This window comes from Molossus molossus, unplaced genomic scaffold, assembly GCF_014108415.1.
Source record: "Molossus molossus isolate mMolMol1 unplaced genomic scaffold, mMolMol1.p scaffold_m16_p_2, whole genome shotgun sequence".
Classification (NCBI taxonomy): Eukaryota; Metazoa; Chordata; class Mammalia; order Chiroptera; family Molossidae; genus Molossus; species Molossus molossus.
In genome coordinates this window covers 118894224-118921964 of record NW_023425355.1, presented here as the reverse complement: position 1 = coordinate 118921964, position 27741 = coordinate 118894224, and the positions used below count along the sequence as shown (strand labels likewise).

Sequence of the window (27741 nt, the reverse complement as noted above, 5' to 3'; positions counted from 1 at the left end):
GGCAAACGTGAACATACACCTCACTGAGGAAGATATAAAAATGGAAAATAAGAATATAAGAATACTTCAAATCATATGTCATCAGGAAAATGCAAATTGAAACAACAGTGATGTACTGCTATACTAAACGCTGGAGAAGATACGGAACAACAAGAACTGGTGAGAATGTGGTTGCTGGTGAGATTACATTGCTGATGGGAATGGTAAATGATTTGCTGCATTGGAAAAAAACATTTGGTGGTTTCTAAACGTATTCAACATACAATCCCTTAAATTGTGCTCTTTGGTATTTCCTCAAAAGAGCTGAAAATGTATGTCCCATGACAACCTGTACACAAATGTTTATGGCAGATTTGTTTATAATGGTTAAATCTTGGAAGTAGCCAAGTTCTTCAATAGATGGATAGACTTTGTCGTACTCTGACAGTGGGTTTTTATTCAGCACTAAAAAGAAACGAGCTATGAAGTCACTGATACAGATCCCATGGACCTTACATTTATATTATTAAGTGAAAGAATCCAATCTCAAAAGGCAACATATAATATCATTTCAACTATATGACATTCTGGAAAAGGCAAAACTATGGAGACAATAAAAAGATCAGTGGTTTCCAGGGGATGTGTGAGAGAGAGATGAATAGGCAAACCACAGATTATTTTGAGGGCAATTATTCTCCTCTGTATATACTATAAGGGTGGGTATATAACACTATACATTTGTTCAAACCTATAGAATGTACACCACTATAAGGGATCCATAATGTAAACAGTGGGTTTTGGATTATAATGTATCATTGTAGGTTCATCAATTGTAACAAATATGTCACTGTGGTAGAGAATGTTGATAATGGAGGAGATTATGCATGGATAGGAGCAGAGGTTATATAGGGAATCTCTATATCTTCCAGTCAGTATTTCTGTGAATCTAAAATTGTTCTAAAAAATAAATCTATTAAAAATATAGGATTTGATTTGCATTTCCTTAATAGCTAGTGAAGTTGAGCCTCTTTTCATGTATCTGTTGGCCCTTTGTATGTCTTCTTGGGAGAAGTGTCTGTTTAGGCCCTCTGCTAATTTTAATCAGATTATTGTTTTTTGTTTTGTTTTGCTGTCGAGTTATAGGGTTTTTCTATATATTTGGATATTAACTCCTTATAGGACGTGTTGTTTGCAAATATTCTCTCCCATTCAGTTGGTTGCCTTTTTGTTCTGTTGGTTTCTTTGCTGTGCAGAAACACTTTAGTTTGGTATACTCCCATTCATTTATTTTTTTGATTTTAGTTTCCTTGCCTTTGGGGTCAGATTCATAAAATACTCTCTAAGACAAATGTTCATAAGTTTGGTACCTATGTTTTCTTCTATGTATTTTATTGTTTCAGGTCTTATATTTAGGTCTTTGCTCATTTGGAGTTAATTTTTGTCTGTGGATACAAATAGCAGTCTAATTTCATTTTTTTGCATGTGTCTTTCTAATATTCCCAATACCATTTATTTAAAAGACTTTCTTTTTTCCATTGTATGTTTTTGGCTCCTTTTTGAAAATTGTTTTCTTATTTATATGTGGGTTTATTTCTGGACCCGCTGGTGCTGTTCTATTGGTCTGTGTGTCTGTTTTTCTGCCAATACCATGCTGTTTTGTGTGTTTTTTTTTATCCTCACCTGAGGAGGTTTTTTTTTTTTTTTTTTTAATTTATCTTCAGATAGAGCACGAGGGAGAAAGGGAGGAAGAGAGAGAGAGAAAAACATCGATGTGAGAGAGACACATCTAGTGGCTGCCACCCACACAACCCCAACAAAGGCCGGGCACAAACTACAACCAAGGTACATGCCTTTAGCAGGAACCGAACTCAAGGACTCTCTGGTCTGTGGGCTGACACCCTAGCCACTGAGCAAAACCAGCCAGGACCCATGCTGTTTTGATAATTCTCACTTTGTAGCATAATTAGAAGCCAGGGAGTGTGATACCTTTGGCTTTGTTCTTTTATTTATATTTTTTAATTCTCACCCAAGGATATGTTTATTGATTTTAGAGAGAGCAGAAGGGAGAGAGAAAGAAAGAGAGACAGACAGAAAGAGAGAAATGTCCATGTGAGAGAGAAATGTTGATTGGTTGCCTCCTGTATGTGTCCCCCCCCCCCCCCCCCAGGGATCAAACCTGCAACCTAGGTGTGTAACCTGAGCAGGAATCCAATCTGCAACCCTACGATGTATGGGACTATGCTCCAACCAACTGAGAAGACACTCAGCTGGGGCTTAGCTTTGTTCTTTTTTCTCAGAATTGCTTTGGCTATCTTGAAAATAACATGGTAAATGAAATAAATCAAACAGAAAAAGTCAAGAATTTTATGATTTCACTCATATGTGGATATAAAAATGAAAGCAACACATGAACAAACAAGAAAAATAAACAAACAAAAATCCATAGACACAGACAACAGTATGGTGGTTACCAGAGCGAAGGTTGTTGGGGGTTAGTAAAGGGTAAAGGGGGAAAAATACATAGTGACAGAAGATAATTTGACTTTGGGTGTGTGGCACACAATACAATATACAGAGATGATGTATCATAGAATTGTACACATTTGAAACCTGTATAATTTTATTAACCAATGTCACTGCAATACATTTAATAAATTTTTTTTAAAAGAGGATTTTCCAATGGGTAATAATACCTCCTTTAATGTGTTTTTACAGGTTTTACCAATTCTAATCTTCAATAGAATAGCCATTTTGTTTTTTCATACATAAATGTTATGGTATGCAATCTATATATTTTTCTATATTCCCATAATTTTTTCTGCTATGTTTCTTTTCACTTCTGTACTGCATTGGTTAAACTCAGTAAGGAGATCATTTCAACTTTGTTCCCTTTTTTCTCAACTTAATATTTCTTATATTTTATATTCTTTTATTGTCTCAAGGGTAGTTTTAAAAATTTTACTTGTACTTAATTACTATTAAAAATACAAAATTGGAATTTTATAAATGTGATAAACCAAGATATTCTAAAAATGTTCATAATTTAAGTTTTTGTCTTGCTGGCAATATAAAAATAGAAAATGATGGTATATTTTATTGTTTCATGTTGAAAATTATAGTAAGAATTATCTATGAGCTTATATCTATTAATATTTTATCAGTCTATTTACTTTCTTATCATAGTATTAGAGGCACCAGTGAAATTATCCAAAAGTGAATTTATATTTAATATTCCACCATTTGCTGTGAATCTCAAGAAAAGGACCGCAAGAACTCAGGTATGTATGGAGAATTGGTGCAGTTTTCAACAGTTTTTCTGATTATGGTTTTTAGTTTATTGAGTTATTATGAAGCATATGTTTTAAGAAGTCTCATTTTTAAAGAACTTGCATATGTATACATATGTAATTTGTGTACATATATACACATATCTCATTTCTCAGAAGTATGTCTATATATTGGGTGGGGCAAAAGTAGGTTTATAGTTGTTTGTATGGAAAATAATACAATAATTAATAAATAAAAATATAAGAATAAACTCTGTGTTTCGCATACTTACAACTATAAACCTACTTTGCCCCATGCTGTATGTTACATGTATACCTCATATTTCTCATAATTATCCAAGTATACAAACACATATAAAGGCATTTATTTCATGTATGTATATATTTAATAGGACTATTCAAAATATTTTGAATATAATTAAATTATCCCCCTCTCCTTGTACAAATGCGGACTATGATTAAAATTAATCAAATATCTTCCATAAAGTAAATGCCTTGTGAGGCAATGATAAAAATGAAAAAATCTAGGTATATAATAAAGTTACTTCTATGATAATCTTCTCTTTTATTTTAATAGATATTTCTGCCTCTCTTCTAATTATGAATCTATCTAGAAAGAAAAATAAGAGAATGTATAAGAAGGGAGCGCATGTATACATTGTAGAAATTTATATTTGTGGTTTTATTTTTTGTCTTACACAGGGATGGGCAAAGATAGGTTTGCAGTTGTGAGTACATAAAATACAGAATTTATTGTTGTATTGTTATTGATTCTTTTTTTTTTTTTTAATCTTCACCCGAGGACATGTTTTCATTGATTTTAGAAATAGAAGAAGGGAAAGGGGGAGAGAGAGAGAGAAACATCTATTAGTTGCCTCCTGAATGCACCCCAACTGGGTATAAACCTACAACCTGGGTATAAACCCCAAACCTACAACCTGGGTATAAACCCAAAACCTGGGTACATCCCCTGACCAGGGAATCAAACCTGAGACCTTTCAGTGTATGGGACAATGCTCCAACCAACTGAGCCACAATGACCAGGGCCATTATTTATTCTTGTATTATATATTTTTCCATATGAACAACTGTAAACCTACTTTTGCCAATCCCTGTAGATTACTTTTCTTACAACACGTTTTGAACCTTTGTATCTTTACAAAAATTATTCTGGAGAAATTATTTAATATTGCACCCATAAAGTAATAGCTAAGTGGATATGCAATTATAGTTAGAGAACAATAAAGGAGCTCTTCTGAAATTAAACTGTGACTGTTTTAAGCATAAAAAGTCAGTAAGACTTCTAAGTGTAATATAATTTCAAGGGTGCAAAAGACCTTGTATATGAGCTACAAAGGAACTTAATTAGTTTGAATTTTGGAGAAAAACAATTCCTTCATAAATGCAAGATTATTTTATATCATTGTAATCTTCTTCACTTGTTGTGATAAAATTCAATTTAGACAATGAGAGTTTTCTCTCTTGATTGACAGAGGACTCACATTGGCCCCACAGAGAAGGAACTGTGACTCTAATACACATCTTGATTTGGCATGAGTGATATTTACACTAAGAATAAAATATATAATATAGAAGTCAAGATGTTTATGTAGCAGAATTAAAATGTGATCACGTATCACATTTTATATGTAAAGTGATGTGTATGATACATACACTGTGTGTATGAAGGTGAATTTGACAGGATTGGGGATGGTAGAAGGAACAGGAGTAAAACTCATCTTACATAGTGGGTAATTAAAAGGAGTTGTCTCAAGTTGACAGAAAAAGAACTAAAGGTATAAATACATTGTTTAAAGTTGCCAGGTGACTACTGGAAGAATTAAAATAATACAGATATCCAAAATTGGAAAGTGGAGAAAGGAGTGGAGGTAGTGCAAACGAGCTAAATCCTCAATTTTTACTAGTGGGCAATTAAGACATTATCTCTGAATCTGATAAATCATGAAATAGCCATGTGGTAGTCAAAATTTTTTCCTCTGAATTTGTTTAATTCTTAATCCTCAGAATTTGTGAATACACTACCTTATTTTGCAAAAGTTACTTTGCTGATGTGGAATGTGATTAAGATTAAGGGCCCTGAGTGAGGGAGATTATCCTAGAATACCTAGGTGTTCTCAGTCTTTTCACACGAGTGATTAAAAACAGAACCTTTTCTGACTGTGACCAGAAGGAAATGTGATGATAGAAGAAAGGCAGAGAGGTGCGATGTTGCTGAATTTGAAAATAGTGGAAGGAGGAGGCCACCAGCCAAAGAATGTGTCTGACCTCTAGAAACTGGGAATGGCAAGGAAAGAGATGCTTTCCTAGAGCCTCCAGAAAGTGTCATAGTTTTCTCTAACACCGTGATCTTAATTCAGTGAGATCCGTGTTGAACTTCTAACCCTACAACACTGTAATATAGGAAATTTTTGTTGTTTTAAACCACAATGTGGTCATTTGTTATGGCAGTCATAAAAAACCTAAAGTAAGCCATATCAGCATCACATTTAGAGTAAGTTACAACTATTAGAGAAAATCCAAATTGGTTGCTTCTCGGAAGCAGAACTATTGGAGGAGAGGTTGAGTGGGACAGCTGTTTTTTATAGGCATTTTTGAGCTATTTCTGTAACCTGTGTACAGTATTATTTTGATAAAAATATAAAAAATTATATAACACATACTAGACAAACTAAGCAATGTTTCTCTATAGCTGACTATATTGGTTCTATTCTTAGGATAGAATATGGAAATTGGACAATATTTTAGAGATTTTTCAAAAATTAATTTATTTTTGTTACAGATGTTTCTCCTTTTTCCCCCACTGACACCCTCCTCCCAATCTACCCCCCGCCCCCATCCCCAGCATTGTTGTCTATGTCCATTGTTATGCATACATACATATAAATTCTGTAGTTTATCTCTCCCCACCACCCATGTCTCCCCTTCTTCTGAGGTTTGTCAGTCTGTACCCTAGTTTTATGTCTCTGGGTCTATTTTGTTTATCAGTTTGTTTTGTTCATTATATTCCACAAATAAATGAGATTATGTGATATTTGTCTTTCTCTGATTGGCTTGTTTCACTTAGCATAATACTCTCCAGGTCCCTTTATGTCGCCTCAAAAAAGAAGAGGTCTTTCTTTCTTACAGGTGCATACTACTCCATTGTGTATATGTACCACAGCTTTTTTATCCACTCATCTACTGATGGACACTTGGGCTGTTTTCAGATCTTAGCGATTGTATTTTAAAGATCTTATATCATTTACTCAATTTCAAAATGAGAAAAATGAGTCATTCAAATAGTATGATTTCATGCCCACCTTCAGTTTTAAGAGATAATGTTTTCTTTATAAGGTACAAGTGAACTTGTTATATAGTATGCAGATATTACAACTAAACATTTAAGTACTAAGAGTCATCTGGAGTACAATTCAATAATTTTAAAAATTTTAAAAATTTTAAAGCTATCATGCTTTAGAAAGAAACAAAGTACATTTTGTTGTGGTTACAATTGTATGAGTCATTCTATACTCTTCAAATTTTTGAAGAGTAAAGTTAATTTAAAAAAAACACCTGGTTTATCCTGGCTGGGAAGGCTCAGTGGATTGATCATTGTTCCATGGACTGAGAGGTCCGGGTTCCATTCCAGGTCAGGGCACATGCCTGAGTTGCGGGCTTGATCCGTGGTGGGGCTGTGCAGGAGGCAGCTGATTTATGTTTCTTTCTCACATCGATGTTTCTATACTTCTCTCTACAAATAGTCAATAAAAACATATTTAAAAATAAATTTAAAAACCTAGTTTAGCCCTGGCCAGTGTGGCTCAGTTGGTTGGATGTTGTCCCATGTTCGATTTCTGGTCAGGGCTCATGCCTGGGTTTCGGGTTAGATCGCCGACTGGGGTGTATATAGGTTAGGAGTTAACCAATTGATGCTTCTGTCTCACATTGGTGTTTCTCTCTCTCTCCCTCTCTCTCTAAAATTAGCAAAAACATATTAAAAAAAAACACCTAGTTTAAGGTTTTACTTTAATAGTATGTTGCACTGGAAAGATGAGTCTGTACACAAGTTATCCCCATAACTCCCAGATTTATCGAAACATTACAAAGACAGTGCTGAGAGGTTCTGTATACTTTTCACAGACCTTTTTTGTAATGTTAACAACTATATGACCATAGAACATTTATCAAAACTAAGAAATTAACATTAGTGCAATAATATTAACTAAACACATTCTGTTTGGATATCACCAATTTTTTTTGTTGTTGTTAATCCTCACCCGAAGTTATTTTTTCCATTGAATTTTTTTTTAAGAGAGTAAAAGGGAGGGAGGGATAGAGGGAAAAAGGGAGGGAGGGAGAGAGAAAGAGAGATTGATGTGAGAAAAACACATTGATTGGTTGCCTCCCACAACTCGGACCAGGGCTGGGGATTGAACCTACAACCCAGGTACGTGTCCTTGACTGGGAATTGAACACTTTGGTCCTTGGGCTGATGCTCTAATCACTGAGCCAAACTGGCTAGTGCTGGATTTCACTAGTTTTTACTAATGTCCTTTTACTGTCCTAGAGTCCAGTCCACGATTCTATATTTCATTTATTTTTCTCTGATATGTGACAGACCCTCATCATTGCAAAAAAATTTTATGACCTTAACAATTTTAAAGAGTAGTGGTCTGGCATATTTCTCAGAATGTTCTTTTTTTCCTTCTCCTTCCTCTTTCATTTTTGTTTTTTATTTTAACTGTTACTAGTTTATGTGCAACTTGTCTTTGGTGCTATTATTCCATTTGCTTTTTTCTTTCATGGACAACATAAAATCATTCTTTCAAATTACATTGCATCATATTAAATATGGGTAACCTGTGCAGCTTTCAGTGAATTCATTTATTTTTTTAATCAAGATATAATTCACATAACATACAATTTGCCATTTTAAAATGTATGACTCAGTGGTTTTTAATATATTCACTATGTTGTGCCCCCATCACTGCTATCTCATTTCAGAACATTTTCATCACTTCAAAAAAAAAACATGCACGCCTATGTTTTCAGTTATCTTGGGAATATACCTAGAGTGGATGTGCTGGGTCATGTGGTAATTTTATGCTCAACTTTTTAAGAAACCACCAAAGTGTTTTCTAGTGAATTAATTTTTCCTACTAATGCTTATCCTTCTCTGGTTGGTTATGTCCATTGTGGTATTCTGTAAGAAATGGGAAGAGGAAGCAAGACCTCTGACCTCTGGGATGAGGTCACTTGAAATAGCATGCAAAATAGCTGCTTTTGGTTTTGTTCTGTTTGTCTGCAACTTGTCAGGAAATGTTTTTTTAAAGACACTCATGTTCCCAGAATTGTGCTATGCAGATTCATATGTGGTTTCTATATCTATTCTGCCTTCACTTTGATAAATGGCCACATTCTTGTATTCATCTTCTTGATGATGATGATGATGATGATGATGATGTCACAATTTGTTAGGTGCCTTCCTAGTGCAAGGCACCGTACTAAGAGGTTGGCATGTTAATGAATTTAAACTTCACAGTACACTTCTGAAATAGATATTCAAAATCCTTTTTCACCTGCCCAGACCAAGGTTTAAATCAGTGAAGAAATTCCACATTGCTGGAGGTTGACAGGACAGCGGAAGGTACTGCTATGCTGGGGCCCTCCCGTTCCTTGGAAAGGTTAATATAGGTCTAATGTGGTTCTTTTGACTCCAGTTTGCTCTACTGGACAAACTTGGTATTTGAAAACCAAGATTATGCCTTATCAAATAAAAAGGGAAAAAAAGAAGGCCTTAGACAAAACCACCAGATAGTTGCAAATTCTATGACTAAAAGAACATGAGGGGGAAATGACCACAAAAACAGCATGTCATCACCTTCTAAATTCTTTACTATTTAAGTGTAGTATATAAGTTGCATTAGAAAGATTATTTCTTATTTTCACTTCAGTATGACATTTTTGTGTTGTCCCTTACACATATGCATCATAGACCTAGAAAAATGTACACTAATAATTATTAGCCTTTAGATCCCCAGGATAAAAATTTCTTCCTCTCCAAGATTCATTATGGTTGTAGCTTTTCAAATGTGGGAACTCTTTTGTGCCTCAATGCATCTCCCTTGCTGCACTTGGTACCAAGGGAAATTTTTGCTTAGGCAACAATGGTATAAGCTGGAACAGCAGTTCCTTAAATGAAAGCTTGGCCACTGGTAGCATAGTAACAGGAAGCTCTACTTTATGAAATATTGTAGGTTTTTCCAAAATGCTTATAGATTTTAATACTATTATAGGAGCCAGGCTGGTGTGGCTCAGTGGATTGAGCATCATCCCATGCCCTGAGAAGTCCCGGTTCAATTCCTAGTCAGGGCACATGCCCAGGTTGCGGACTGGATCCCCAGGAGGGGACATGCAGGAGGCAGCCGATTGATGTTTCTCTCTCACATCGATGTTTCTATCTCTCTCTCTCTCTAAAAAGTCAATTAAAAAACATATTTAAAAATATTATTATAGGAGATTTAGGAAGCTATATCTTATGCAAGAGCATGAAAAGGATATTCAGGAGATAAGAAATAGAAATAGCCAGTAGGTAAATAAATATCTGTTTAACATCTGGTTGTCAAAAAATGTAAACTAAAATGAGATATGAATTATATTTATTTATTTATTATATGCCCATGGTATACAATTCTAGAATACAAAATTATATATAATTATACAATTAAAGATATATAATTATACAATTATATTTCTCTTCTGTCCAAAATGCACTACCATTACCAGTTTTTTATGGACCACTTTAATGGTTTTCTGTGAACATGGGATGTATATACATATACACTTACACATGTGTGTGTATATATGTGTGTGTATGTGTGTGTGTGTGTGTGCATATAAAATACATACATATATAATTCTATACACAGTGTTCCACACCTTGTTTCCCCATAACAGTTATTCTTATAAACGTTTTCATATCTATCTATCTATCTACTTTGTACTGTATCCCCCTAACATTTTTTAAAATATGTTTTTATTGATTTCAGAGAGGGGGAGAGAGATAGAAACATCAATGAGAGAGAGACATCTATCAGCTGCCTCCTGCACACTTCCTACTGGGGATCGAGCCCACAACTTGGGCATGTGCCCTGACTGGGAATCAAACCAGTAATCTCCTGGCACACAGGAGGATGCTCAACCAACTGAGCCACACTAGCCAAGCCTAACATTTAAAAAAAATTTTATTGAATTTTTTTGGGTTTATTGGCTAATAAAATTATATAGATTTAGCTGTACAATCCTATAATACATCATCTGTATATTTGTATTGTGTATTCACCACCCCAAGTCATGTGAGAATGTTCTTTAATTTAGGTTTGTTTGATATTTAGCCCCTGACTAGACTGAGTTCTTATTTTCCATGGGTTTGAGAAGAATGTCAGGGAGGCAAAATGTTATTTTTGTCACATCATGTGAAGAGAGTACATGATACCAACATGACTTTGATATATATACCAAGCTTCCAACTATGTTTTCCTTTCCATATTCTATACTTTGAAAGTGAGTTGTCAATTTAAGCCCACACCCAAGGGGTATAGGGTCAAGTTTGACCTTCTGGAAGGGGATAGTTTTTGGAATTGTTCTGTAAGAAAAATTATTTCCTTCCTCCATTTATTTATTTATCTTATTATATAATATGTCACTATAAACTTACATATATTTAATTTATACTGTCAGTTATAACCCAATACTATATTATTTTGTTGCTAAAAATGTTTCAACGGCCATTGGGAGCTCTTTTAGATTGGACCTTTGACATACTCTCAGCATTATGATTTTTAAGCATTCTCTTATTTTCTGGTACTACAAATGGTTTACCAGCGGTGAGGAACCTATTTTCTTCCAAGGGCCATTTGGATATTTATAACATCTTTCACAGGCCATACAAAATTATCAACTTAAAAATTAGCCTGCTATATTTGGTCAGGCTAATTTGGTGAGGCGTGTGATGTTAGCTGGTATTGATTTCGTGGGCCTTATGTGGCATGTGGGCCAGACATTCCCCACCCCTGGTAGGATAACTTTTTATTTTATTTGTTCAAGCTCTGAATTAACATTTTCTCTGAGAAACATCAGTACATTTTATGGGAGAATGATATTTAGAAACCAAGGTGTGCTAGATGCTACTGCATATCACATGTTCTGGACCCATTCAGCAGATAGAGCAAGGAAATATATTTGTGTATACTAACCCATGAATACATATATATTTATAATTATCTGTCTATCTTTATCATCTATCACATACATATTTAATTAACTACCCATCTACACTTTGTATCTATATCCTCTCTCTCAACATGAGTTCAAACTTACATTGCCAACTGTGATTCTAGTCCAGCGTTATGAAGTCCATTCTACTCTTTTTCCTTTGCTTATTTTCACTTCTTTCTGACAGTGACAAATCTGACTCTCCTATTTATTAATTATTCAATTGTTTTTTAACCCTAGTACACTAGTAAAATGTTTTATAATTTTTAACCTGTAGTCTGTCAGAAGTGCTACCTCATTTACCAACTACAGTACAGCACCGTGTTTATAAAGAGGAATGTTTGGCGTTTAGCTTTGTAGTCTTTAGTAAAAATGTAGTTTTCCAAAGTTATTTAGGCCATTCCTTCACATTCCCAGTAACATCCGTGAGGTTATTTCATACATTTATGATACAGTTTGTCATAATATATGATGCATCCTGGATTCCCAACATCTTGGCTATTTAAAAATTTATATACTTTTAAGTTCACACTTTATATTATATACTTCTATGGGTTTTGAAAAATGTGTAGAATAATTTATCTACCACACCTTATAGAACAGCTGCATCATATTATTCTCTGGGTAAGCGTTGTAGTCAAATATTTCTCCTCTCACCAACACTTAGCAACCGCTGATTTTTTCCCCATGTCCATACTTTTGCATTTCCAGAATGATAGGTAATTAATTTAATCGTATAATTTGTAACCATTTGGGTTTAACATGTTTGATTTAGCAAAACATACTTAATATTTATTTATCTTTTTTTTTAACAATTTTTTTTCCTTTATTGATTTTAAAGAGAGCAGAAGTGAGAGGGAGAGATAGAAACATTGGTTAGAGAGAACATTGACTGACCGCCTCCTGCATGCCCCCACTGGGGATCAGGCCCACAACCTGGGCACGTGTCCTGACTGGGAATCAAACTGGTGACCTCTTGGTGCATGGGTCGATGCTCAACCACTGAGCCACATTGGCCGGACTCATTTATCTTTTTTATGAATACTTTATTCATGTTATCACTGAATTTTTTTCTATTGTGTGGATGTACCACAATTTGTTTATCCATTCATTAGTTGAAGGAAATATATATATATATTTTTAACAGTATTTGGTGAGTCTGATCAAAGCTATTATTATAAATGTTCATTTACAGATTTTTGTGTGGACATTAATTTTCTGTTAACTTAAGTAAATACTGCAGATTGGGATTGTTGGGTCATATGGTAGATGCATCCTTAACATTATAAGAACTGCCAAACTGTCTTCCAAAGGGCCTGCACCGTTTTGCATTTTTGCCGTCATGAAGGATGGTTTTTGTTACTCTGAATCCTTCCTAGCTAGCATTACTATTTTGATAGTTTGGTTTTACCTCAGTCTCCATCCTTTGTTTACTTTTCATAGTTGTTAATAAGCTATAAACATATTTGCATGCCCCTTTGTCTAACATCACTTTTTAAACATTGCATCTATGATTATCACTTCTAATTGCTTGATTTGGTGCATAGGCTCATCAAGTTTGTATGGTAATGCCAACTAAATTTTATATTGTGTATTATAATTTTTATAAATTGCTTCTTTTATGTTTTTTGTGTTAACAGCATTTTGTCTTACATAATTTCTCAAGAAGAGTTGTGGAATGGACTTTGGATACTAGCGAAAATGAAAAACTTTTCAAAGATAACATATTCGTTTTTAGTATGCCGAATGGGATTCTACAACCAAATGAAAAGTGTAAAATTTCCCTAACTTTTCATCCATGTAAGTATTTTTTCCTATATTTGTTGTTGATATTTTAATTTATTTTTCACATTTTTTTATCACATATACAAAAGTTTAACTTATTTGTTATATGTTTAGAAACAGTTTTAAGAAGTTTCTTAGTAGAATTTATAGTAACCATCCTCGAAAAATTGCTCCCAATGGTCCTCACCTTTTAGTATTTATACCATTGTCCATTGGGGGTTGTATATAACCCATGGAATATTATGGACGTGATGATGTGGGCCTTCCACGGCTAGGTCAGAAAAGGCATTGCATCATCTGACTTGTACTCTTGGATTGCTTGCTTTGGGGGAAGCTGGCCAGCATCTCTGTTTATCCACTTAATTTCTGATGTGTTTTTTTTTTAAATTACAGTAACTTTATTGTATCTTTTTATAACTTGTATGACATGTTTTGTCTCATTAAATATCTATTACAAAAATTCATGACGATTCTTACACAGTTACTTTTCTAAATGAACTATAGTTTGTTTTTTTCCAGTTTCTAGAAAAATGCACATCATTGAGTTTTTCACTTTAGAGAGTAGCATGATTTTTCAGTAACTAAAGTTTTATTTCATATGCATCATTATTGCTAGTGAGATTGTTTCATTCTTTTAAATTAACTATCACTGTAGAAAAGAAATATATTTATATTTTATCTGGCACTTCTGTACTGAACTTCTCTGGTTAGATCTGTAAGTTTTTCAGATATTATTCTATATTGTTTTCTAAGTAAATAATCTATAATATACAATCATGGTAACTAATAAAGTTGTCTCTCTCTTTATAATATTTATATCTTTCCCTCTTGCCCCTCTCCTTTTATTCCTTATCCTCCTCCTAAATCTGTTAACAATGTTACTACATTACAATTACATTACATTTATATTATAATTGTGTTACAAGTCTTATTATAATCTGTCTGCATGTGTTATTATAATGGCAGTTTGTTAAAATTGTCTTGATTACAGTAGTTTTGCTTTGTATATTTAGATGCTATGAAAAGTTTGTCTACTGTCTCTTTTATAAATAAGTACATGCATTTAAAATATTGTTTTTTTTGTTTTGTTTTGTTTAACAAAATGCTGCTTTCCTAAATGCTGTTTGTGTGTCACATTGCCATTTTGTTTTCTTTTTTTCTTCCTTTGGCTGATACATCACTATTTTCAATGTGTGTCTTTTATATTTAAAATAGATCTTGTAAACTAAAGGACCTTGTTTTTCTTTTTGAGCAAGACTGGAATGTAATTTTTAGGGGAATTAAACTTATTTATAGTTCATGGTATAATATATATTTGTTTATTTTTATGAAATTTAAAAGCTTATTTTCTTAAATTGTAAGTATTTATCAAGTTTTTCTTTTACATATTATACCTCCTATTTCTATTCTATATGTGATTATTGTTAAACCTTGAAAAATACCTATTTCAAAATATATTTTCCTATCAGCTCTAAGATAAAACCATATCAGTGAACTTACAGACAAAATGGAAATCATAGTACAAATTTTTTTCTCTCTCAATATTGCAAGTATTTGCTGAAATCATTTGGAATTTTATTTCTAGGTAGTATATTTTATAAAAGACTATGCATCATTCAGTTCTTCACACTTCTTAATCAGTTCAGGAGATTTCTTCATCTCTTAGGCATTGAGGTTGCATGAGGTCTGTAGCAGATCAAAGGTTGCAGGTTGTATAAGAGTGCTGGGTTTGTCAGGATCAGACAGTTTGACAGAGACTGGAATCTCCAGGGAGTTGGAGTTGAGTTACAGAGGTCTTTTGAGTTGGAACCAGGGTAGCATCTTTGGTTGCCACCATTTATTTTCTTCTAGTGCAGACAAATTTTAGTTTTTCTAGCTCAGATGGCATCACATTCAGCCTTTATAACTTTTCCTTAGTAGCTATTTCCAAATCAATTAAGCATCCCTTTTCTGGCTTTCTGAATTGTTTTTTTTTTTTACTGCTCATTAAGACAATGAAACTACTAGAAGAAGAACAAGATGCCTTCTATTTTGCCTTAAATTCTTCTATTTTAGTTACCCTAAAAAAGACAAAATTCTCACTCAGATGTGATTACCTTTTTAAAGTATAATTTCTTAATAATAACTTTATTAATATTTAATTCATACACCATACAATTCACCTTTTAAAAGTATACAACATGGGCCTGGCCAGTGTGGCTCAGTGGTTGAGCATCGACCCATGCACCAAGAGGTTGCCGGTTTGATTCCTAGTCAGGGCACATGCCCAGGCTGTGGGCCCAATCCCCAGTGGGGGGCATGCAGGAGGCAGCCAATCCATGTTCTCTCTCATTGATGTTTCTATCTCTCTCTTCCTCTCTCTAAAATCAATAAAGAAAAAAAAATTTTTAAAGTGTACAACACGGTAGATTTTAAGTTATCCACAGTTGTGCCACTATCACCATAGTCTAATTTTAGAACATATTTATTACCTGAAAAAAGGAAACCCATATCCATTGGTATTTTACTCCTTGACTCCCCCTCCATTCAGCCACTGCTGAACACTAATTTATTCTATATCTCTAGGACTGTGATTACTCTGGACATTTCATATAAATGGAATCATACAATGTGTGTCCTCTTTTGATTGGTTTCTTTCACATAGCTTAGTAATTTTAAGGTTCATCCATGTTGTAACATGAATAATTATTTCCTTCCTCTCTATTGCCAAATAATTGTATGGCTATATTACATATTGTCTAGTGGCTATATTACATATTGTCTAGTCATAGACATTCAGTATTCATTGAGGTAATGGATATTTGGATTGTTTCTACTTTTTTTGTCTATTATGAATAACACAATTATGAACATTCATGTATAGTTTTGTGTGAACACATGTTTTCATATACTTGGGTATACATTCTGGAGTGGAATTGTTGGGTCATAGGGTAATTTGATGTTTAACATTTAAAGAAACTGCCAAACTGTTTTACAAAGCAACTGGAACCATTTAAGCTTCCACCAGCAATGATTTTTGACAATTTTTGCCAGGGTTGTCATTGCTTTCATGTGTTCGAGTAGGTAGCTAGTTAATCATAAATAAAGAAAGGAAGCAAAGGGAGTTGAACGTTGAGCCTCATAAACTAGGGAGCTGAATCTGACAATAAACCTGCTTCACTAGGAAGTTGCAGCAATAGTTGGCTCCCCAGGGGACCGCTGTATCCTCCACCCTAGGGACCTAATCCCAAAGGGGGTAGGAAGGATCATTACCTGGCATTAGCTGGGATTACCCAGGGAGAAATCAAAACAATAAAGGGGAAATTCCTATGCTGGGCACATGCTCAGTAGAAGTCAAGATGGCACAGGAGGAGGTCCTTCTACTTTGAGGTATGTACAGTAGGAGCCAAGATGATGACCATAGGGAGGAAATGTCTAGCCTGGGAAAATGATCGAATTGGATAAGGACACAGAACCCCAGATGATCTAGGAAATGGATTTTGGTTCTTTCCAAGCTCGAGATAATATAATCAGAGCCTAACAAAAGGCATTCTCATTGTCTCTCTGTCTCACTCTCTCTCTCTTTCTCACCTGGTAACATGCATTCAGTCCCCTATTCTTTCACTCATTCTCTCTGTAGCAGCCAAGTGGCCCAGCCACCATGCAGGCTCCAAGCACAAACCTAGGTACTGGGTACGTACTGTAGGCTGGAGCATAGCCAGGAACAGAGGCTAAGCAAGCTGAATGGGGACAGAGACTTAACTGGGCTAAACCAGTGGCACAGATTTTCTGAACCCTGGCCTTTCTTCTGGGTTTGATGAAGACAAGACTGGACTTTTCCACAGTGGGACAGAGAAATAAGATACTTGGAACCTGGGGGCAGTCTTTTTTTTAATTTTTTATTCCTCACCTGAGGATATGTTTCTATTTATCATCAGATAGAGTGGGAGGGAGGGAGAGAGAGAGGGACAGAGAGAAACATCAACATGATAGAGCCACGTCGACTGGTTGCCTCCCACACAACTCAACCAGGGCAGGGGATGAACACAACTGAGGTATGTGCCCTTGATCGGAATTGAACCCGAGACTCACAGGTCTACAGGCCGACGCTCTAACCGCTGAGCCAAACCAGCCAGGGCTGGGGGCAGTTTTTTATTTCTATTCCAGTAAATCTTACACTACATCTCATCCTCCCATACGTGGGTTGCCCAGAATGCTTTTCTTGCAAATCTGTGGAAGGACTTCATTTCACCTGGCAACACATGGAGGACTAGATTTTCAGAGGTTCTGAACATCACCTGAACGTATTTAACATATACTTGTATCTTACTTTAGGTATTTCAGTGTTTGGTCCTTACCTTCCTTGTTAAAAACTGAAGCATTTGTTTTTTTCTATATCTTTTAAAAATCATGGACTAAACAGACCTGTGACTGGTAAGAAGATTGAATCAGAAATGTGAAATTTGTCAACAAAGAATAGCCCAGAACCAGATGGGTTCACTGGAGAATTTAACCAAATCTTTAAAGAAGTAATACCAAGCCTTCTCAAATTCTTCTAAAAATACTGAAGAGGAAGGAACACTGAAATTCATTTTATGAGGACAGCATTACCTTGATGCCCAAGCTGAACAAAGACGATATGAAAATAAACTAAGGCCATTATCCTTGATAAACATAGATGCAAAATTTTTCAAAAAAATACTAAGAAACTAAAAAATAAAAATTAATCAGTCATTAATTACTTAAAAAACTAATACTAGCAAACTAAATTTAACAGCACATTAAAGGATCATACTCTGGCTAGACCCTATTATACTAGTCATCGAGCAGGCTGCCTTCTAGTCTCAGGGCTTTGAAGAGTTTTAGTGAGGTGGTTTTTACTTTTCACTCCTCCTTTATCATCTTTTCCTTGGACTGCCACAGGAATGGAGGCTGTGATGTGATAGTATATGTGACTCACACTGGTCTCTTAAGTAAATCTCCAATTACTTGTGAATCTGAATCACTGTTCTTGAATCTAATTTGTGTGACTAGACTCACTCCCCTTGGATAAGCTTGTTTTTGTTCTCATGTAAATAGCCTCAGTGTTTCCCAAGCCTTCACCAAGGGTGCACATACCTTAGAAAATTCTCAGCATGAGAATCCCTGCTGCATAAAAACCCAGAATTTTCCTGGTAATGAGCTTCAGGAAGTGAGGGTATTGATAACTAGCTTCTTTAAGCAGACCTGAAGAAAGGAGCAGCAAGACAGTGCTTGAAAAAAATCAGCTATGAAGATTTTTTTTTTCTGTTTTTTGAGAAAATCTATATTGGTATTTGTTTCTACTTTAAAGCATATCCTTATTTAGTTTAACTAAATAAGCATACAAAATACCATTTCCAAACTATTTTTCTTTTTAAAATGTGTTATAGTAACTTCCCTGTGATCCTTCCTAATTATTCTTATTTATGAATCAACATTAGGATTGCATCCTGTTGTATATGCTGCTTGGGCCTATCCTGATTCTCATGACTATACTTTTCTATCCATTTCTTAGTTATGGGTGTTGACTCCTGATAGGTTATGCCTGTCCCCTTGGTTGAAGGAAGATGTCTCATGCAGAGATGCCTAGGCGTTTAGGCTTCACCACCACCACTACCTCAGATGGCCCAGCCCACTCCCTCCTGTGGGACAATCTCTCTGGTGAATTTACATCTCAGTGCTCCCTGTGGAATCAGGCTGAATCTGGATTCTAAACCCACACACACATTGTCATGGCTTCTGGCCCTGCCCTGTTCTGCTTCCCCCTTTGCCTACAACCACTTGCTTCAGAATTTTCAGGACACTACTGTATTTTACACCTGTGGCAATCTAAATAAAATACCCACGACTAGTTATGTGATCAATAGAAAAGGCAGGATAAGAACCTATTAAGCTTTCTGAGAGTTCCTTGAACTATGTGTTTTCTCTCTCAGTAATATTCTATAAGCACCGTGTCTTGCTTACATCTGTTTGCATGGCATTGCATAATTGCTTTGGTTTTATATGTGAGAGAAAGTACATAGGATACTGTGATTACTAGGTTTAAAAATTGTTTCATCTGCCCTGCTGGTGTGGCTCAGTAGTTGAGCTTCAACCCATGCACCAAGAGGTTGCTGGTTCAATTTCTGGTCAGGGCACATGCCCAGGTTGTGGCGGCCAATTGATGTTCTCTCTCATCAATGTTTCTATCTCTCTCTCCTTCTCCTTTCTCTCTAAAAATAAACAAAGGAAAAATTGTTTCATATTTTATTATCTCTGCTTATAACTCCAGAAATATAATAGAAAACATCAAATATTTTCTGCATTCTGAAATTTATTTTGTTAAAATAATGAGGTTTCATTATAAATTTCTGTGTATTTCTTCTCAGTTTATACTGTGTCTGGTCCTGAAAGAAATAGCTAGTTCAGTTAAAGATACCATCTGTATTTATATACAGAGTTTTTCATTTATGTCTCTATCTGTGTTTGTATCCAGATGAACTGGACTGGACAATCTAGAAGGAGATAAGAAACATTTCCATTTGACTTTTCCTTCAGTATGGAACTGAGCCCAAGCAGTCAAATTGAGGGTTCCTTCTTTAGGATCCCAACCTAATTGTTAAGAAAAAATAATTAAACATGCCTGTACCATGTTTATATTTTACATCTCAGATGAGAGAGAAGACATACCTGGGCTTAAAACAAAGAGTCATTGAATCTCTAGTAGTCTTAGGTTACACAATGAAGCCCCTTCTCTGTGACCCCAGAAACCTTTAACAGGCCTGAAACCCAGAAATAATCTTGAAATAACCCATTCAAATTCAGAATTTGCCTTGGCCAGTTTAGCTCAGTGGTTAGAGTGGCAGCCTGTGGACCAAGTGGTATTGGTTCGATTTCGGTCAAGAACACATAACTGGGTTGCAGATTCAATCCCCGGCTTTGGTCATGGTCATGCGGGACGCAAGCAATCGATGTGTCTCTCTCACATCAATGTTTCTCTCTCTCTCTCTCTCTCTGTCTATCTCTCTCTTTCTTTTTCCCTTCCATTCTATCAAATAATCAATGGAAAACTATCCTTGAGTGAGGATTAACAATAAAAACAAAACAAAATAACCAACAAAATTCAGAATTCAATGTCTTATAACTTCCTAACTCTAAAGTTAATGTTATTTTCCCCCAAAATAATTTTAACAGTATCATATTCATTAAATGAAACTATCTTTACCCTATAAGTTTACAGTGCTTTAAATGCATAAATCATTATAACTTATTTTATCTGTTCAAGGTGCAGATACAATTTCTTATATTTTCACGTAATCCTTCTAGTAGTCTTCTTTCATTATTAGTAGGCAGTCCCTATTCCCTGCCCTCTCCAGCCACCTCCCATTTTCCAAGGACCCCAGACTATTTGAACACTTTAAGGGCTTATTTGAGCATATAAAGGCATCTAGTACAGAGAGAACTAGTGGATCTGATCAGTCCAGTGAGTCCATTGCTTTTGTTTATGGTTCACAATGATGTCATTTTGAATATGGCTCTGCATCATCCAGAACACTCTCATTCTTTGCCCTGGTGGTACCCTTAATGGTCCTGATCCCTTCCAGGCCACTGTGAAGTCCAGTTCTTCTTCTTCTTCTTTTTCTTCTTCTTCTTCTTCTTCTTCTTCTTCTTCTTCTTCTTCTTCTTCTTCTTCTTCTTCTTCTTCTTCTTCTTCTTCTTCTTCTTTTTTTTTTGGTTAATCCTCATTCGAAGATATTTTTCCATTGATTATTTTAGAGAGAGTAGAAGGTGGGGTGGGGGGGGTGGGAGAGACATTGATGTGAGAGAGACACATGGATTGGTTGCCTCCCGCAGGACCCCAACCAGGGCTGAAGATTGAATTTGCAACCCAGGTACATATTCTTGACGGGGAATCAAACCTGAGACTCTTCGGTTCATGGGTCAAAGCTCTAAGCACTGAGAAAAACCAGCCAGGGATAGTGTCCAGTTCTTGAATTCTAAAATAATACATTGAATTCATATTCACCAGATCACATTTTCCTCCTGATTATGCCAGGGTAAATAGGGTTCTTACACGGAGTCACAAGAAAAGCATTTTGGGGACCCATGCATAGGAAGATGAGATATAGTGGTAAGATTTATTGGAGCAAAAACAAAAGACTGCCCCCAAGTGTTCAGTGTCTCATCCAGGACCAGATGTCTCAGCTCTGTCTCATTATGGAATAAGTTCACTCTCTGGGACCACAAGCCCTCACTTGTCCTCACCAAGCCCAGGAGGACCAGGGCCCAGAAATGCAGAACTTCTCTGTGTCTCATTTCCTCATCTGCACATCCCTGCCTCCAAGGTTGCACTTGGGCTGCAACCCAAGATGCTGCACTTGAGCCTGTGCTTGGGTCCATGCAGCTGTCAATCCCACATGGCTGCTACAGAGAGAGAGCACATGAATGAATAGGCAAAAGAACAAACCCCTGGCCTTTGTTAAGCTTTGATTATATTATCTCCAAATTAGGAAAGGGCAGGCTTTCTTTCAAAGTAACCAATCTCTTTCCTGGCTCTTCATGGGCTTGTACTGGGCCCTCCCCCTGTGCCATCTTGGCTTCTATTGTGGATACCTCATAGTAGAAGGACCTTCCTCTATGCATTTTTGGTCTCTACTTTGCATCCCTCAGCAGAGGAATTTCCCCTCTACTGGTTCTCCCTCCACTCAGTAATTTATGGGAAGGGGACATTATTCCTGGGAAGATTAAAAAGCCAGTTCTTCCTGCCTGCTGGGGAAATGAAGAGATGTTAACCCCCTTGGGGCAATGCTGTGATCCCCCAGGATGTCTGGAAGCTCTAGCTTCCTAGTTAATCCTGCTTAATTAGATATCTGGCTCCCTTCTCTTTCATTAATATCTAACTAGCTGCTTTGGCTAACACTTTGAGACCTATATTTGGAAATTTGGGTCTAAAGGGCATTGGTAACTTGCTGTGATAGACCCTGTCCTCCGGGACTAACCTGCAGCCTCCTATGTTGATCTCTTTTCTCCAACAGTTTGCCTTTCCTCATATGAGTTGCCACATGGGAATTTCCTGTCTTTTCCTACCGGCTGAAATTAGCCAGTCAACCCTGGCAGACTTTCATAAACTTAAAAATCTGGGAGAAACCACATTCCTTTCCTATCAGCATATCTATTTCCCAGTAGTCCCCTGAAATCCTTATAATAGTTATCTGACCTCATTTTCATACTGTATGTATTAAAGGGATGGGTATTTCCTACTAAGGCACAGAAAATAGTCAGAAAAAAATCCTTTTGCACTGTTTCCTCAGGTAGCTGTGTTTTCCCATAATAATAAAAATCTGCTTTAAGGAGACTTGCTCTATTTTTAGATGTAGTGCACTTTGAAAGAGTTTTATTCCAAGGACTCCTCATTACATGTCTTAAGTTACTTGGCAGGATAAATTTAGTTTCTGGATAATCTATTCTGCTTCATTGAGCTGTAACTTCTTAGTACATTTTAATATTTAGTAAGGTTTAAACTATGTAAATGTTTTTTGTGTGTGCCAACTAATCTAAAATACTTAACTATTTTTTCATTAGGTCAGCCTATAAAATACACAGCTAATGTTCCTCTACGTTTAAATAGTACTCCAACTTGCTATCAAATGTTACATCTGGTTGGAGAGATACAATTGCCCAAGTTATTGTTTGACCCTTCATTCATATTTTTCACTCCTGTTCCTTTGAATGTAACAACTGTGGTGGATGTCAACATTTCATGTAAAAATTATTACAGGTAAATGCTTAATGTGAATTTACAATATTTTATTTATGTGTTTTTTGTTTGTTTTTGTGTTATATGAGTCATGAGCGATACCTTACTTGTTTCTATAGTTGGAACAAACTATTAAAATATTTAACTCTACATGTAAATTAAAATACAAAAAAAGCCCACTTAGATGCCTCACAGTTAGCCATTTAAGTTTTTATAGTTGGAACAAACTATTAAAATATTTAACTCTACATGTAAATTAAAATACAAAAAAAGCCCACTTAGATGCCTCACAGTTAGTCATTTAATTTTCTTGTAAATTTTTTTCTTATGTCTCTCTTCATAGCGTAAGAAGCAGGCTTAAAAACTCAGGGTATTTGTTTTCTATTGCTGTGTGACAGATTTCCACAAACTTAGTGCCTTAAAACATGAATTTGTTATCTCAGAGTTTCTTTGGGTCAGGAGTCTGGTCCACTGCTCCTGGTCTCAATAGGCAGAAATCAGGTGGTGGGTTGTGGCAGCAGTATTATCTGAGGCTCAGTCCTCCTCCAAGCTCCCTGGTTGTTGGAAGAATTTATCCTGGCAGTTGTAGGACTAAGACACCATTTTCTTGCTGGCTATTGGCTGGGACAACTTTCAGCTCTTAGAGAACACTTTCAAGTCTTAGCCATGTGGTTCCTTCTCAACAGTGTGGTATGTCATTCATTCAAAGCCAAAAGTAGACCATCTCTCAACTGCTCTGTCTCTGACCTCTAAACCTCCTTTTAAGATCTCATCTGATTAACTCTGAACCACCCAAATTCATTTGACTAGGAACCTTAATTACATATGGAAATTCCCTTTATCATTGCCATATAACATAACTTAATCACCAAAGTGATATGTCATCATATTTGCAGGTCCTGCCACGTAAGGGGTAGGAATTACAGACTTTGTACATCAAAGGACAGGACTCTTGGGGGCCATCTTGGAATTTTGCCTAACTCATGCATATACTATAGCCAACTGTAGTCTGTTTTCATTTTTAAATAAATTTATTAACAGCCCAAACCCCAATAGTATATTGGCCTAGATACATTGTGAACCCTTACACTACAAAACAAGTAATCAGTAGATCTTGTGTGTGTGTAATTGTTGGGCTTCTGAGAAATATGGGAGATCTCCAAAATGCTCAAATCAAATCAATCAAACAAACAAAAAGCATACTTAAAAGCTGAAAGCAGAGTAGGAGTGGTGAGCTGTAACACCATACCAAATGCAGGATTGTTCTTCAATCAGGGGACAACAGGAAGGTAAGAAAATGTAATCTCAGATTCCTGGTTTAATACAGGAACATGGGAAGATGCTAAAACGACTCCATGTGAGTACGTTCTTCAACTGTTCTCTAGATTAGTGATTCTTTAACTTCAGTGTATATTAGAATCACCTGAAGGATTTTCTTAAAACAGAGCTTGTTGGGTTCCATTCCCAGAATATATGATTCAGGAAGGCTGGAATAAAATGTGATTATTTGTATTTCTAGTAAGTTTCCAGATGATAGTGATGCTGCTGATCCATGGACCACATTTTGTGAACCTCTACTCCAAATGAAGCCATCCTCAGTTTGGGCCCACATTTCAATTGTCACAGATTTCTATCAACCAGACAGGAGCACAGTATCAAGCATTACAAAATTCACAAGGAGAGAGGACTCTATAATTTAGAGTAAGCACAAAGGACCATCTTGAGATTTAGACTCTTAAGTAATTCAGGTATTAGAATTATCAGACACAATATAAATAACTTATTTTAAAAAGATGACATTGCAACAGTTAGTACTTAACATGGGATTATACAACATATATTTGAAAATGAACCAAATATAACTTAGAAATTTAAAAATAAAGTGTTTAGGGTAAAATTTTAAGGGGATCCACTAAACCTAAGATTATATAACTACACAACCAGTATAGAGACAAACAAAACCTAAGTTAAGTTGGTAAAAAAGGAAAAGGGACACATCCTTTAAAAATTAATAGAAAACTGCCCTGGCCGGTTTGGCTCAGCGGTTAGAGCATCCGCCTGCGGTCCGGAGAGACCCGGGTTCGGTTCCCGCTAAGGGCACGGACCTCGGTTGCAGTTTGTCCCCGGCCCTGGTTGGTCGTGCAGGTGGCAGCCACTCGATGTGTCCCTTTCACATCGATGTTTCTCTCTCTCTCTCTCTCTCTCTCTCTCTCTCTCTCTCTCTTCCTCTCTCTCCCTCCCACTCTATCTGCGCAAAAAATGGAAAAATATCCTCGGGTGAGGAAAAAAAAAATTAATAGAAAACTAAAACAAAAATGGTGTTAGAAACTCTAGTTGAATTATGCAATAGAATGTAAATAAATTACTCTAGTTAAAAGACAAGGAATGTTTATAATAAATGAGACAACTTCAGCTGTCTATTAAAAGGAGTATTATGTGAAACATAAAGATAAAGAAAGATTGAAGTAAAGCAAGGTTTCTCAACTTCAGAAGTGTTGACACATTCGGGAGGATAATCCCTGTTTTGTTGGAGGCTATCCTGTACATTGTGGGATGTTTAGCACCCTCTGAATCCCCACCCCCAAACTGTGACAGAAACAAAAAATGTCTCCACACATTGCTACATGTCTCCTTGGGAACAAAACCACACCCAGTTGAGGAAAATATATATCAGGATAATCAAAAGTAAGCTGAATAGCAGTATTAATTTTACAAGTGGTAACCTTTACAGGGTAAAACATACTTTTTAATATAGAAAAGTCATTAAATAATCATAAAACATGTGGCTCACCTGGAAACTATCAGAATTCTAAAATTCTGTGCATGACTTAAATAGTCTTTATAAAGCTCAAATCAAAATAATAGGAAAATTCACTAGTCCTTCATCATTGTAGGATATTTCAACACATATTTCAATTATTGATGAGCCCAAAAGACAACATTTATATAGATAAAGAAAATATGAACAAGATATTTTAAAAAGTATTTATTTGATGCTATATTATTAAAAATACTAAAAATAGCCTTAAATAATATTATAAAATATTGAACCCTGCAATTAGAGAATACATATTTTTCTTCGGCCATATGTGGGATATTTACAAACTGCAAGCGTATCATTCTGTAGTTCAGGTTTAATAAATATTTTATTTTTAGTCTCACCCAAGGACATGTGTAGAGGGAAGAAAGGAGAGAAAGGGAGAGAGAGAGAAAAACCATCGATGTGAGAGACAAACACCCATTGGTTGCCTTCTGTAAGCTCCCCAACTGGGGATCAAACCTGCCACCGAGTTATGTGCCCTGACTGGGAATCAAACTGGCAGCCTTTCGGTGCATGGGACGGCTCTCAACCAACTGAGCCACTCCAAGCCAACCCTGAAGAAGATGAAAAGGGCTTGCCTTACCAAATATAAAGACTAAATCAATGTGAAAGTGTAGTGATAGATACTGACCAAAGGACTAGAATTGAAAGACTTGAAAAAGGCATACCCGTGTGTGGATACTGAATATCTGACAAAGGTGATATTGTAGATCTTTGAAGAAAAGAGGTTACTGTTTAATAACTGATGCTGGAACAATTTATTATCTCTATGGAATATTTCAAATTACTCTTGTATAATTCACAGAATCTATTACAAATGGATCAAAGGTTTAAATGTGAACAGCAAAATGACTTAAACTCATGCTAACAATAAATTAAATGACTGATGAAACTTAGAAAAATATTAACTAATTCAGTAGAAATGTTGACAAAAAGCTTCTTTCTGTAGGTATTTCACAGAAGAGGATTCACAATTAGAAAATGAACATCTGAAAACATATAATTGACCTTTTTGTAAACTTGGAAATGAAAATTAAAGACAATAATATGATAGTATTTTGCCTGTCTTAGGTAGGAAAAGGTTAAACCAGGTAACTAGTTACAGTGTCAATGATTAGGAGCACACTGGATAATAATATGCAAAGTGTAACATCTTTATATTTCACAGCCCCCAAATTCTACTTCAGAGTGTATACAAGAAAAGCTCTTTCACATGTGTACTACACAGTATGTTTGAAATTATTCAGTTGCATTATTCAGAATAACAAAATTTGGGAACTGCACAAATGTCCTGTGACAGGTGAAGGGATAAGTAATTTGTAGTATATATGTACATGACTATTATAGAGAAGTGGGTGAACTCTGGCTAATGAGACAATTGTGTTAGGAATCTCAGAAACAAAATATTGAGATAAATTAAAAAATAACAAGGAAGCCCTGGCCGGTTTGGCTCAGTGGTTAGAGCATTGACCTGCGGTCCAGAGAGACAGGGGTTCGGTTCCCGCTAAGGGCATGTGCCTCCGTTCAGTTTGTCCCCGGCCCTGGTTGGGTCATGCGGGAGGCAACGACTCGATGTGTCCCTTTCACGTCAATGTTTTTTTTTCTCTCTCTCTCTCCCTCCCATCTGTCTGAACAAAAAATGGAAAAATGTCCTCGGGTGAGGATTAAAGAAAAAAAAGTAACAAGGAATACTACATATACTGATATTTTTTATATAAACAAACAAAGGAAAGCCAAACAGTTTTTTATTTATCAATATACCTATCTGTAGATATAAAGAAATAGCTATAAAGAGTAGTTAGGTAACATTAAAAATGATATTAATTGTGAGGGTTTGCATACCAATGTGAATTACTGAT

The 27741-nt window shown here is 35.7% G+C and overlaps 1 protein-coding gene across 1 annotated transcript in view; it reads left to right on the top strand.

Moving 5' to 3' along the window:
• The window catches only part of CFAP47 (cilia and flagella associated protein 47), a 442571-nt gene that overhangs the window by 99414 nt on the left and 315416 nt on the right, over positions 1-27741 (top strand). Inside the window, exons 23-25 of the mRNA XM_036270144.1 lie at positions 3163-3257; positions 13181-13340; positions 22887-23082. Coding sequence (XP_036126037.1) covers positions 3163-3257; positions 13181-13340; positions 22887-23082 — 451 coding nt within the window. The remainder of the gene's footprint in view (positions 1-3162; positions 3258-13180; positions 13341-22886; positions 23083-27741) is intronic.